A 14,425-nucleotide genomic window follows, 5' to 3' on the forward strand; every position below is an offset into this window, starting at 1 on the left:
AAATGCATTATTACGGATAAACAGCCTTGTTCCTTTTGGTGCTTGGGGAGTGTTTGAGAGTAAGGCCTCTAGAGTTAGAGTTCTTGGGTTCACATCCTGGCTCTGGTTCTCATGAAATCTGTGGCCTTGGTCAGTATTCCTATCTATAAAATGAGCACGATAGTAATATCTTTTTAGGGACGTAGGGAGGACTAAGTGAAAAGAATGAAGGTAAAGTGCTGATAGTGGCTTTTATTTCAATTAAAGTTAGCTATTAATTTCCTGTTTTCCCTACTAGAACACAGCAGTAACTTGGATATAGAGGATTTCTTTCTGTAATGTTATTAGCAGAATGTGAATTTAAAGTATCTACCATGCTAACCTGCTTATTTTTATTCAATTTTAAAATTCTGCTTATGAATACCTGCTTAATCTTAAAGACTTGAGAAATTCAGATGTGCATGTATGTGAATATTACATATATATTCACATATACTACATGGTTTGAGCCATAGTGTTCAGAAGAAATGCATGTATATTTTAATCCTGCCACACTTATATTTTTACTATCTTACTGTGTTGTTAAAAATTCTTCAGACATGTTTTTAGTAGAACAATCCATTGAATTTCTTGATTTTTTTTCCTTAGGCTAGGCTTTGGAAATAAAATTCCTCTTTTAGACTCTTGATATAATTATATTAATTTCTTGAAAGTATGTGCCAATTTATATTTCCAGCAGTAGCCTCACCTTGAGAGCCTAGTTACAGTAGGAAGGCAGGATTGCATTAAACCCCATGGAATTGTGTGTGTGTGTGTGTGTGTGTATGAATATTTTCCAGTCTTTTTGCATTAATTTCTGTTAGTATATATACACACATATATACTTAATGCATAAATATGTGTGTGTGTGTATATATATTAACTGTGAAAGTATTATGCAGGAATAGATACAGGTATATGTATTTTCTATTTTCTATTTTCTTGGAACTTAAAATATAAGGCCAACCTGGATCATTATAATTAAGATATACCAAGAGTAAAATACTCAGACTCACACTGTTCACTTATTTATAAAAGATATACCTCAAGAAGCAAATAGTAAGGTGAAAATTATCTATCAGGCTTCAAACTTACTCCCACATTGAGGAGACGGCTCCTTTTGGGGCCAGATTAGCCTGTCGCCTGTGAAAAAAATAAACCTTTGGTTTACATTACTCTTTTCCCTTCTAAATATAATACATGAAAATCTGTTGATTAATAGGAGTAGAAATTCAGATCTGTTATTGTTCTTCCTAAAGTTTGCAATTAGTCTCTTGGTGTTCCTTGTCATTCCCCCCTCTGGAAACACCCTCAGTTTAAGATGCTGCTGATCAATGGATGATCTCTATTTTACTTTATTTAAAAAAAAAAATTGGGAGTTCCTGTTGTGGCTCAGCAGTAACAAACCCAACTAGAATCCATGAGGATGCAGGTTTGATCCTTGGCCTCGCTGGCTCAATGGGTTAAGGATCCAGCATTGCTGTGAGCTGCGGTGTAGGTCACAGACTCAGTTGGGGTCTTGCTTTACTGTGGCTATGGCCATAGGCCAGCAGCTGCAACTCTGATTCGATCCCTAGCCTGGGAACTTGCATATGCTGCAGGTGTGGCCCTAAAAAGCAAAAACGAAAAAAAACAAAAAAGTATGATTTTTGGCTGCTTGTGTGGTATGTGCTAATTCTGGGCCCAGGGGTCAAACCCATGCCACCACAGTAACAATGCTGGATTCTTAACCTATTGAGCCACTAGAGAACTCTTAAGATGATCTTTAGTTCATCTTTTGTCTATGGTTGCACCCTCAGCATTTGGAAGTTTCTGGGCCAGGGGTTGAATCCCAGCCACAGCTGTGACCTATATCACAGGTGTAGCAATGCAGGGTCTTTAACCCCCCCTGCCATAATGGGAACTCCCATCCTTATTTTAAATTGACTAGAAAAGTTTTTTAAAAAGCTACCAGTCATATATAGTTTATTTTGTCCAATAGGTGTCAAGTTTACCTAACACAAGAAGGAGATCCCTATTTAGTTTAAGGTGGGTTTGTACTTTGTTAATGGCATATGGATTCTTTTTTGGGAAGGTGGGGATCATGGTGGTAAAGTTAGGGAAAAGGATCAAGAGAATAAATGATTATTTAGAAGAAAGAAGGAGGAGGACTCATAGCTATGTAATCTAATCTGAGGTTGCACTGACATGTTGACCTAACATTTGTAAAATAATATTGTATTAATATTACCATTGGAAAAAATTATCTCTAGTTATCAGCACAGTTCATTCGATTTAGATCATAAAAATCACAACTTGTTATTTAAAATTTGTAGCTACCAAATCTTTTTTTTGTGTTTATTCAGCAAATACTTATTGAGCACTTACTTTGTAGGAGGCACAGTTTTTTGCGTAGAAACAGCTTTAGGGCAACGTTTTATTTCAGACTTTTTTTTTTAATATTATGCAATTCTGAAACCAGGGAAGCATTTGTGTGTGTGTGTTTTAGTGAAACTTCGTCTGAGCCATTTTATTGGCTTGATTTCCTCTTGTGAATAAGTTTATAGTCACTATATGGCGATTTATCTCCCTCTGCTACTGTATTTTTAACATGTACGTTATTTGTAATAACGTTAGTTTTATCAAAGGGATCTTAAAAAGTAGATGATATAAATGAATACGTTTCCAAATGAACCAAATAGAAATGTAAGAGGATACATAAATTTCATGACTAAAAATTCTGAATGGATAATCCAGTCTCTCAGAGACTGGCATGTTCTGTTGTTTGCTAATAAAAACCTGTTTAGTGTGTTCTTTAATTCTTCTGAGGAGGGAAAAGGACGAAGTCAGTCTCTGAGAGAAGTTGGAAGCTCCTTACTTTGTCAAGTAAAGCTTTTACAATATTTTGTAGGTATCACTTTTTTGTTGGTATGCCTGTTTCAAACTGCAGCGCTTTCAAGTGAACGGGTTACAGGTAGCATAAGCTGTGACACGGGCAAACAAGTTAGACAGCCACCTTTATTTCCAGCTGCGGGACTGGGTGTTAGATCTCTTCCAGAAAGAAAATTTGATTAATGGCTCTTTTCTAGAGTGAGGACAATTGCAGACTTTTCTTCTGCAGAGCGTGAAATGTGCCTCTTCCTGCCGAGGGGCCTCGTCCTAGCCGTGGATCCCGCGACCACTTCCAGCCTCAGGTGTCCCTCTCGCCGCGGGCCGCAGCGCTCTCCGGGGCGGGCGTCCGGGACTTCCTGTCTGGGCGCGGGGCGGAAGGATCGCGTTGCCAGCCGAGGCGGCCGCCGCCGCCGCCGCCCCTGCCGTTAGGTGGTGGGGTTTCTCAGCCCGGCGGCGGGAGGCGGGCCGCCCTCGGCTTCCTGTCGGAGGACGCGCAAGGATCCGGGCGTCTGAGTGTGTGCGAGTGCGTGAGTGTGTGTCGGTCGCACGGCGTGTGTCTCCGGCCGCGGGTTCCGCCTCCTCCCCTGCCGCCGCTGCTCACGGTGTAAGTCAATGTGAAGCAGCAGCTCCAGCCCCGGGATAAACATGGCGACGTCTCTGCATGAGGGACCCACGAACCAGCTGGATCTGCTCATCCGGGCTGGTAAGGACAGGGGAACTTTCCTCCTGTGCATCGGTGCAGCTGGAGAGGAGATGCACAGGAGTGGGGGCGACTCCCCGGTGGTGGTCAGTGCAGGGGGTACCGTGTCCACCTCAGTCACTGGGGCGGCCGGGTGAAAGGGGGTTAGTGAATGAAGTAATGGAGGCGACGAATCAGGAAGTGATCACCTTGGAGAGTAACCTGCCTCGAATTCGGCGTTGTCGCTTCAGGGTTGGTTTGTGGAGCAGCGGCGGCAGCTGCCGGGCGGAGCGCTGGCAGTGGGTGCCGGGGAACCGAGCCGCAGTTAAGTTGGGGACTCGGGGGCGGACGAGTTGTGCGCTTCACCCCGGTTGCCCAGGAACCAGGAAGTGAGTGAGGCTGTTGTCTCCCGGCTGCGCCTGCCACGCTGTCTGACTGGAGAGGCCGCTAGTGCCCGCGGTCGGGGGCGGCGGGCTTCTCCCGTGGACGCTCGCCACCCCCGCCCGTTCTGCTTTCAGACTTGGTTCACAAATCCTCCACTTCCGCATGGACGAAGCAGCCCCGGGCCATGTCCGGTAGACCGATACCCGCCAAAAAAATGCTCTGACCCTTCTCTTCACATCCCCACCTTGTGCGGTCTGAGAAGTAACGGTTCGGGGAAGGGCACTTAATAACGTGGAGCGGCCCCGGGTGGGGTTTCTCTTGGGGGCCCGCCTTCCCTACCTCATTTAGTGGGCGTCTGTGGAGAAGTAGGTTTGTGCCCCTTCCCTCGTGGGTTGTTTTTTAGAGGGAGAATGGGAAGGGCACGGAATATGTTTTGTATCCCTGACCTGAGGGTTGGGGCGTCAGAGAAGAACGTTTATTTTTGTAAACAGTGGGTGAAGGTGGAGGAGTGGGGGCGGGCGGGAGGTAGTCTGGGCCCTAGGGAAGTCTCAGCACGGAATTGCCCCCTTTTCCCCTCCCCCCCAAGCCTCCCACCATAGCGGAAGCGCCTGGGAGAGGACAGAACCGACGAGATTGACAGGTCTCTGGTCCCAATCTGCTCGCTGAGATGTTCCAAATAAGAACGTTGGTTTCTGGGGGCGGGACTCTGGGCCCGCGCTGGGCCAATGAAGATTGGGCGGGAGTGAAGCTGACAATGTACGCATGGAATTGGAGGGAAGAGGAGTGTAAACACGGAAGTGGCCGCGGGGGTGGGGGATGTGCAGCGCCAATGCTGCAGCGGAAGGGCACGGACTTAAGTTACATAGAAAAAGCAGCTTTACCTAATAGCAGACGGCGCAGCGAGGGCCTTGAATAGACGTAGCAGTGCTTGAATACTGTTTATTGACTGTAATGAGCATAAATGTTCCTTTCCTTGGGATCTGTTTCATATTGCCATCGATGGGAGTTGGAAGATGGGCAATATTCACCTAAGAGTATTTCTGTAAAAGATCTTATCCTCTGTTTTCCATCCATTGTTTTTAGGTAGGGAAGTTTGGTTGGTGAAACTGTGATTCATTTCCATCGGGAGAAATCATAAGCATACATGTATCTTTAAATTTAACAGAAGAACATAATCTGTAAAATATAAGGTCCCAAAGAAAAATCAGTTTACTGAGTAGTGATTAAAACACATTTGACAGTTATTTTCTGATCAGAGCAAGAACTTAAATATTAGTGGAAAAGAGGCAGAGTACAACGAGAGCTTGTTCCCTTTGTATATGTTTAGTCCACTAATAATACTGTATCAATTAAGGGATGGGATTTTTTGGCTTTATATTATTGGTACTAACAATACTTTTATTAATTGTTTGGGTCAGTAGTGTTGAACATGTACCTTTCCAGAAGTATTCCCAGGGGTTGTGAGAACCTTAGTATAGCCCATGCAGTTAGGATTTTGAAAAATACTCTAAAGGTAAGAGGACTTATTTTGCTAACAGAGGATATATTTTTTTTTTTCCATAAGCTTTTGGAATTTTGAAAACTAAGGTGACCTGTAGAGTTACAGTTTGAAAATATAAAATTTTATCAGTTTTTTGATAAGTTTTTTTTTTTAGTTAAATGCTGTTTTTCAGTTCTATTGCCTTTCTTTAGTGTATACAATTTAAGTTTACCTTGTGATCATAATGTTCTGTAAAGAATACATTTTACAGGTGTTCCTTTATGGCACAGTGGGTTAAGGATCCCAGGTTGTCACTGCAGCATCTCTGGTTGCTGCTGTGGCACAGGTTTGATCCCTGGCCCAGGAACTTCCACATGCCATGGTCCCAGCCAAAAAAAAAAAGAATACATTTTACATATAATTGTTTTCAAATTATTCAGTTATGTTCGTGTAATATGAAGCTCCTTTACAACCCTTGTTTTAGGAGGAAATTCGAGACAGGTTTGCTAATTTACCCAAGGTTTATTCATTGAGTTCAGTGAGTTAAAAGTTGTAAAGGGAAAATGGCTCAGAAGATGCAGAATCATGGATCTAAATTTTTATTGCTTGCAATTTTTGATGATATGGGGAGAGTAATGTTTCTGAGGTTTGTATTTGTAAGTGAACATTATTCCCTTGAGGAGAGTCATCAAGTGTGAGAAGTCTTTCTTCACAAAGATCTTACAGTCTTAATTGAGACAGATGAAAATCTATATAATATATAATATGTAATATATATAAATGTTAATATAACTACAGTGGTTACTGTGATGGGCTGATGATTAGTGTGGAATGACTGATATTAAGGAAAACTTCTAGAGAAGATAAGCTTTATGTTGAATACTGTTAGTACAACTGTTGATTCTAAGAACAAAAAAAGCATTTAGTATAACCACTACTATTATATAAGACGCTAGAGGATATATTTTTGGTTTTATTTTCCTTCTTTAGAGACTTAACTATCAACTAGCTTTCAGCTTTAGTTACCAACATTCATGCTGTCAGAAGAAGTTTGAGTAAAGAATGAAGTCAATAAGTTTATTAAAAATAACTCATTTTTACATACAAAATATTTTTGTGGTAAAGACTTGATTTTTTTTTTTTTTTATATACAGCTTTCACTGGCAACATGATAAATGAGAAAGAGCCTTGACCCTGAAGTTAGGAGATAAGTCTTAATCCAGCTGTAACTATACTAGCTCTTTAAGGCTTCATTTTTTGCAAGAGGACAGGATTGACTAGGTGATTTCTAATAACTTTTAAAGCTTTAAGATTATAGGTGAAAAAAAGAAAAAAAAGATTATAGGTGGCTCAGAAGTACTTTTTAATAGAAAGTGATGGTTCTCTTTTTCTTGGTTTCTTTACATCATGTGAGTGAATTTGTAAGGTTGTTATGTAATGGTGAGGTTAATTTCTTTTAGCCAATCATTGTGCCAAATTTGAACTAGAGGCCATGTCTGTATGTTGACTAGCTGTGATATAGTTTATTTAATAATCTAGGTTCATTTCTTAATAGGAAATGAGTTTATAGGAGAAATGAATATCTATAGGAAAAAAAATGAGTGTTACTTTCTTAGTATTTATGCAAAAGTATTGTGTACATGTGGTCTGGAAGATTTTCAATTAAAAATATTCTACCTTCTTATTCTCAAGTATGTATTTTTTCATCTTTTTTTGAGAAATTGAAAATCGAGAAAGTGGAGAATTTGGGAATTAAGAAATACGGTAACCAGAGGTAGTGCTCTACTTTAACGCAGTTATTGAATGGAAAGGAGAAATTTTTTCTGGAACACGGATAGAGCAAATGTTCACAGACAATAAATACGTCTAGTTTGTCAAAGTTCATTATGAAATTTGAACTTGAAAATCTTATTTTTCATATACTATAAATTGGACTATGTAGTATCAATCTTGAAAAGTTCATCAGTTTGAAAAAATAGGCTGTGAAAAGATGAAGCATGTGTTTAAATAAAACTGTAGGAGTGGCATTAATTTTTTTTTAATTTATTTGAAAATGTGTTTAAGAAATTGCTTTTCAGAATTCATTGCAGCAGTAGTATCAAAATCATATGAAAGTTGGAGTTCCCGTCGTGGTGCAGTGGTTAATGAATCCAACCAGGAGCCATGAGGTTGCCAGTTCGATCCCTGGCCTTGCTCAGTGGGTTAAGGATCTGGCTTGCCGTGAGCTGTGGTGTAGGTAGCAGACGGAGCTCGGATCCCATGTTGCTGTGGCTCTGACATAGGCCAGTGGCTGTAGGTCCGATTGGACCCCAGTCTGGGAACCTCCATATGCCACGGGAAGCGGCCCTAGAAAAGGCAAAAAACCAAAGGAAAAAAAAAATCATATGAAAATTGAGTTAAAGAATAATATCAGTGTGTAAATAGTCATTTGGGGTAATTCAACATCGGACAGTTTTCCTTTAGAGACAAATTTTGTAGGTGGAGAGGGGCAGACAGAAGATAAGTTTTTGATAATTATTTAAACTACTTGTGTTATCTATAGTATAAATGTTCAAAGCGATGCAAAGGAATATTTATGAAAGCTTAAAAACTCCTTCATGTGTGAGTGGATAAAATTCTCTTGTACTTGTGGAAATGAAATCTTTTCATCTTACTTTTTCGTCTAAACACTGATATTTATGTTTAGAAGCTGAAACTTACAGAAATAGGATAGAATTTGGTGTTATTGATTATATTTGATAGTAAGTTATAGCTGCATGTCTTAAAAACTAAAATCTCTGATATGGGGGATTCTGGGAGTCCTCCAGACTCTTTGAGGGGGGTCTGTGAAATCAGAATTGTTTTCATAATAACACTAAGACATTATTTGCCTCTTGGCTTTCATAAGTGTTCAAGAGGCATTTTCTAGATGCCTTGATACAACGTAGAATGAAGAAGCAAGTGCGAGAATCCAGTTGTTTCCCACCATGTATTAAAAAGGTTTGCAAAAATGTAAAATAAAGCTACTCTCTAAATTTTTCTTTGTTTTAGAAAATTTATTTCTCATAAAAATAATAAAGTTTTCTTAGTTTTAACTTCAAATAGGAGATAAGTATCTAAAAATAGGACTTATGTAAGAAAAAAACTCTGCGATCCTCAGTAATTTGAGTGTAAAAGGATCCTTTGATCAAAAAAGTTTGAGAATAGCTGAATTACAGTTTTATTTAGCCTACATGTGGTGATTGAATATTTGGAAATGTGGCTTGATAAGCTGAATTTTTAATTTTTAAAAATTTTTTAAATTTTTAAAAATTTTAAGTGATTTAAACATAAAAACTAGCAGTGAAGAATTTCTTTGTATTGATTACATGTTGAAAGATTTTGGATATACTGGGTTAAATGAAAGGTGTTACTTTCACCTGCTTTTTTTAATGTGGCTTCTGGGCGTTTAAAAATTACACATGGCTCTTGTTATAGAGTGGTATTCTAGAAAATAATTTTTTTCCCTTTTTAACCTTATAATATGGCTGTATTGGTTAGAAAGTCAAAGGGGATCAGGTAAAGATGGAGCATCCTGGACTTTTACTTTTTCCCCCTTTCCATTGCCTTCATTTGTGTTCTTCAGTCACCTATTACTCTTACAGCCTTAGGGTGTTAGAGGATCAGCTGTGATGTCAGGTGCAGTAGCTGAGTGATTCCCTTGTAATATTAATTCATGGTCTGCGTGTAGAATACCATTATCACCTAATGAAGTGTTTCCTAATTTTTTTCTATTGCTCTCAAATTAAATTGCTATTAATTTTTATTTTTGACTTTTAAGAACATTGTTATGAATTAGATCCATTGCCAGCATTCTCTTCTGCAAAGCTGAGAGGTATGTCTCTTGTCAGACTTAATGACCAAGTTTGGTATTTAGTAACAGCTGTTGAGTGAGTCTGGAATAGTCTCCTGTGCAAACACCAGTTGATTAGAAAGCTAGAAATGGAATGAGAGTAACCAATAGTAAAGAAACACAAAAGCAAATTTAATTTTTGACACTGATTAAAATTAAAATAATTTTGAAATTGCTGTGATATATTTATTTCTTCAAGAAGTATTGACCAGTAATGCCCACTAGTAGTGATAAGTAAAGATGATACCCATCAGATTACTTTTAGCTTCATTGTTTTTGTTTTTAAGATGAGTTGTTTTATTTCTTTAACTCTCCCATATATTTCATACACAGGCCTAGAAAGACAACAGTAAATCAAGTTTAAGTAAGAGATGAGGAATTTTCAGCCTTCACTTATAAGTTGGCTTACTTTGATTGCACAGCACTGTTAAATTCATATTTACCTTTGAGAATTGTGCAAAATTTTAGTTTAAATTGTATTTGAATTACTGACTGAAACAAAATAGTATTGAAAAGTTTTCAAAAATTATGGAAACTTGAATAGGAGAAATATTTCTTAAATTTCTGTTACCGAAAACTGCTTGTATGTCAACAAAAGAAGAGATAGTATTCACTTTGAACACAGTGAGTGAAGTGATTTTGGAAAGTCAAATTATTTTGCATCATTATTTTGTTTTGAAATATCTTACTTCCATTTATGTCTTTGATACTCTCTGAACCATTAATATAAGTTTCATGAGGCCACAGATCTATTCACACTTGTATCTCAGGTTTATAGCACAGAGTCTGGCACTTGTTAAATCCTCAATAACTGTTTGTTTACTGTCCATATAGTATTAGATCTTATTGATAATTCATAGGGAATTTATGCATTTGATATTCTTATCCTAAATTTAAAGTATAAGTGACTAAATATTTTAAAATTTGTATATATTAGTTTTACTCTGTAAATGTAAAATATTTTAGGGATATAATATTTTGAGTTTGAGGGAAAGGCGATGTTTAGGTCAGAAATATAAGCAAGAAAATTTTCACTGACATAACTAACATGAAATCATGGTTTTGAAAATAAACCTCAAACCACATAAGAACTCAGGACAGCATAATGTATATAACTGCTGGCAAATTTCATTTTGTTTACAACTTAAAACATTAAAAAATGGTAAAATTCTATTGCTGTATTATTATCAAATACTCAAAGCTCTGATTTTAATATGGTAGAGTTTTTAGGGCGTGTCTTAATACAATTACATAAGGAATTAATTTACCCAGGATTTATTAATAGCACCTAAGACAACAGCTAAATTGCAACACAAGCAGACTTTAAAGAGAATGAAGTTACTAGAATAAACTTTAAAAACCTGAGCATCTACTTCCCAAGGTTCTTTAGTGCACATGAGTATTGTAGGGAGGAACTTTGGGGGTAGGGGGGTAATTATTTTATACTTACTAAGAGTAAGTTTCTGAAAGTTGAGCTAGAAAGACTGAATCCTTTGCTTCAGTGAAGCTGCAGATAAGAGTAAGCAGGGTCACCTAAAGATAGATTTACTTAGAGGTTTGGCTGCCTCTCTGGAACTGTTTAGCTTTGAGCAGATTTCCATAAATGGAAAGAGCAACTGGAGAGACTCGGTACCTTGGTTGAGAGTGTGGATGATGTGCAACAGGTGGTAAAATAGTCACTGGATTTTTTTATAAATGCTCTCCAAATGACTGGTGCTAAGGCCTTAGCTCTTGGTGAATTTTGAGACTAAGTGAAAAAATTTTTTTCAATTAAAAGTTTACTGGAAACAGTTTTAAAAGATTCATATCCTTAGTGTATAGAACTTGTGAATTTGTAGTATGGTTTTATGAAATTTGTATAAATATGTCCTTTTAGTCCCTTTAGAGGACATCTTGAGAAAAATCTATCAAATTAGAAACTTAGATATTCATGTTTAAGAACCTCTTACTAAATAGAATTTTTAATATTTCAAGTCAAGATGTAAAATTAATGTATCATTAGGATAAAGAGTTTGTGATTGAATTGCTGCTTTTCCTATAAAGTCAGTGGGTTGTCCTTAACTTCAGTACATACAAGGAATATTTGTATGTCTATTATATGAAAAGTCTGTGTTAGGAACCATAACTGATATAAAGATGAATTAAGATAACCCTCCCTGATCTCAAGGAGCTTAAATTTTATAGGAGTGATAAGAAATTATCACCGTTTATTAAATTCTTAGCTATGTATGCCGGGCACTGTGAAAGTTAAGTGCACTGCACTTAATTCTTACAACTGTATGAGGTAAGTAATAGTCCTGTTTAGTGAAAGAAGAAACAGAACCTTACAAGAAATTAAATTGCTGGCCTAGGGTAATAGAAATTATGAGTGGTAGAGACAGAGCCCAGGGTGTTAGGCCTAGAAAACCAAACCATTGTGTATGCTTTACTGTTTCATAAGTAATTTAATCAGCAGAGCATAAAGTAAGTGCTAGAAGAAAGTTACAAAAAGAGGTGGAATTAGAAAAGGCTTTATGGAGGAGGAAAAAACAGAAACTCTCTGTTTTTTCCTTCTAAATTTTTTGGGTAAATCCCAGCACAGTCCAATGAGATTTTGAAGAAGAAAGCAAGTTATTGTAAAGAATATTCCCAGGTTCTCTGGTGTTAAAGCTAATGTACTCACCCAGAGAGGTCTGTAAGAATTGAACTAATTCATTAAACTAATTTAGATATGTGAGCTTCCGATTCTTAGCAGGGTTACCTCTGATTTTAGTAGCAGTATATCAAAATTAAATTGACCTCAAAGGATTATTAATGTACAACTACCCTCCCCCCCCGTTAGTTTTGGTCTAAAATTGATAGAGGGTGTAAATTTAAAGGGTCTGACTTTGTTTTTCCTTTGGGTAAGATTGAGAAATTTTTCATCAATCTAGTTGCTTTATTGTTTACATTGATTTTATAAAAGTATATAGTTACTAGATTGTTTTGGTTTTTAAATTATGTAAATAATTTACATAGACAAATATGTATCAATGACTTATTCACATGACTTAACTACACTTACTTCTTATACAATAATGTATTTCAGTTTAGTAGTATGTTTGATGCATTTTTATTGAGTAGAACTTACTTTCTTCCCCAGTGGAAGCATCAGTTCATAGCAGTAATGCGCACTGTACAGATAAGACCATTGAAGCTGCTGAAGCCCTGCTTCATATGGAATCTCCTACCTGCTTGAGAGATTCAAGAAGTCCTGGTATGTAAACTGTTCTTTTTTATATTTAAACACATCATATCACTTCATGTATCTAGAATAAAAGGTTGTTTTGTTTTTAAGGGTTGCACCTGGTATGGAAGTTATTACCAGGCTGGGGGTTGAATCAGGGCTGTAGCTGACAACCCCCAGCTCCTAGTAAATCTGGATCCCAGGCCAGGAATCAAACCCACGTCCTCATGGATCCTAGTTGGCTTTGTCACTGCTGAGCCATAACAGGCAGGAACTCCCGGATTTTTTTTCTTTTTTTTTTTTTTTTGCTACAAGGGGATTGTTAGTGTTCTCAAAGTCTATTATACATAAATACCTGTGTTAGTAATAATTGATCTTTATTTGTCAAATTCCCAAATCTTAAATACTTTAAATAGGAGTTCCCGTCGTGGCGCAGTGGTTAACGAATCCGACTAGGAACCATGAGGTTGCGGGTTCGGTCCCTGCCCTTGCTCAGTGGGTTGACGATATGGCACTGCCGTGAGCTGTGGTATAGGTTGCAGACGCGGCTCGGATCCCGCGTTGCTGTGGCTCTGGCATAGGCTGGTGGCTACAGCTCTGATTGGACCCCTAGCCTGGGAACCTCCATATGCCGCAGGAGCGGCCCAAGAAATAGCAACAACAACAAAAAAAGACAAAAGACAAAAAAAAAAAAAAAAAAAAAAAATACTTTACTCTTTAAGAATAAATGATATAGAACATGCCCACTATAGACACATTTTTATTAAATTGTTCTTTATACTATCATGTCTTATTTCCTTAACTCTGGGTAAATTATAAACCTTAAGAGAATAGCAGATGGGGGCAGTCACCACCTATGACCACTTCAAATCCTTTACAGTAAATACTAAGATTTAGAGTAAATACTAAAGTCAACCATACTTTTGTTTTGGCCATAGCTGAAGCATATTGAAGTTCCTGGGCCAGAGATCAAATCTGAGCCTCAGCTGCAACCTATGGCACAGCTATAGCAATGCCAGATCCTTAACCCACTATGCCACAGTGGAAACTCCCATACTTTTGTAGTTACAGTAGAAGTCCCATGTATAATTCAGGGATATGAGAAGAAAATTAGGACATATTGGTCAATGTATTAATCCATGATAATGTGTATTAATTGAAATGTCATATCCCGATTATTCATGCTCATTGAAAGGAAGCCAGAGAAACATCATTGTACGTAACAGAATATTGAAAACCTATATGTGCTGCTTTAGTGACCCAAAATAATCAGGACCATTCTATTAGATAAAATTTTAAATGATTAAGGATAATATTCATTGGGCCGTAATGAGCAGGTTTTCTTTCCATATTTTTTTCTTTGTTTTTAGGGCTCCACCTGCACCATATGAGTTCTTGGGCTAGGGGTCGAATGGGAGCTGTAGCCACTGGCCTATATCACAACCATGGGAACGCCAGATATGAGCCACATCTGTGACCTACCTCAGCTTACGGCAATGCCGGATCCTTAACCCACTGAGCCAGGTCAGGGATGGAACACGCATCCTCATGGATACTAGTTGGGTTCTTAACCTGCTGAACCACAACGGGAACTCCTCTTTCCATATGTTAAAATGAAGTCTCAGTGCTTACTTTTCTCTGAATACACTTTTTTTTTTTTTTTTTTTTGTCTTTTTGCTATTTCTTTGGGCCGCTCCTGCGGCATATGGAGGTTCCCAGGCTAGGGGCCCAATCGGAGCTGTAGCCGCCAGCCTACGCCAGAGCCACAGCAACGTGGGATCCCAGCCGCGTCTGCAACCTACACCACAGCTCACGGCAACGCCGGATCGTTAACCCACTGAGCAAGGGCAGGGACCGAACCCTCAACCCATGGTTCCTAGTCGGATTCGTTAACCACTGTGCCACGACAGGAACTCC

At 38.2% G+C, this 14,425-nt stretch overlaps 1 protein-coding gene across 23 annotated transcripts in view; it reads left to right on the forward strand.

The window, feature by feature from the left end:
• ELF2 (E74 like ETS transcription factor 2) overlaps positions 1-14,425 on the forward strand; it is a 104,254-nt gene that overhangs the window by 76,813 nt on the left and 13,016 nt on the right. For 19 of the 23 annotated variants that reach the window (XM_021101570.1, XM_021101571.1, XM_021101575.1 and 16 more), the window contains one exon: positions 12,425-12,538. In XM_021101570.1, coding sequence (XP_020957229.1) covers positions 12,425-12,538 — 114 coding nt within the window. Of the gene's footprint in view, positions 1-1,620; positions 3,593-12,424; positions 12,539-14,425 lie in introns of those variants that run through there. The other 4 variants (XM_021101573.1, XM_021101576.1, XM_021101577.1 and 1 more) reach the window with 2 other exon arrangements.

This window comes from Sus scrofa, chromosome 8, assembly GCF_000003025.6.
Source record: "Sus scrofa isolate TJ Tabasco breed Duroc chromosome 8, Sscrofa11.1, whole genome shotgun sequence".
NCBI classification, from domain to species: domain Eukaryota; kingdom Metazoa; phylum Chordata; class Mammalia; order Artiodactyla; family Suidae; genus Sus; species Sus scrofa.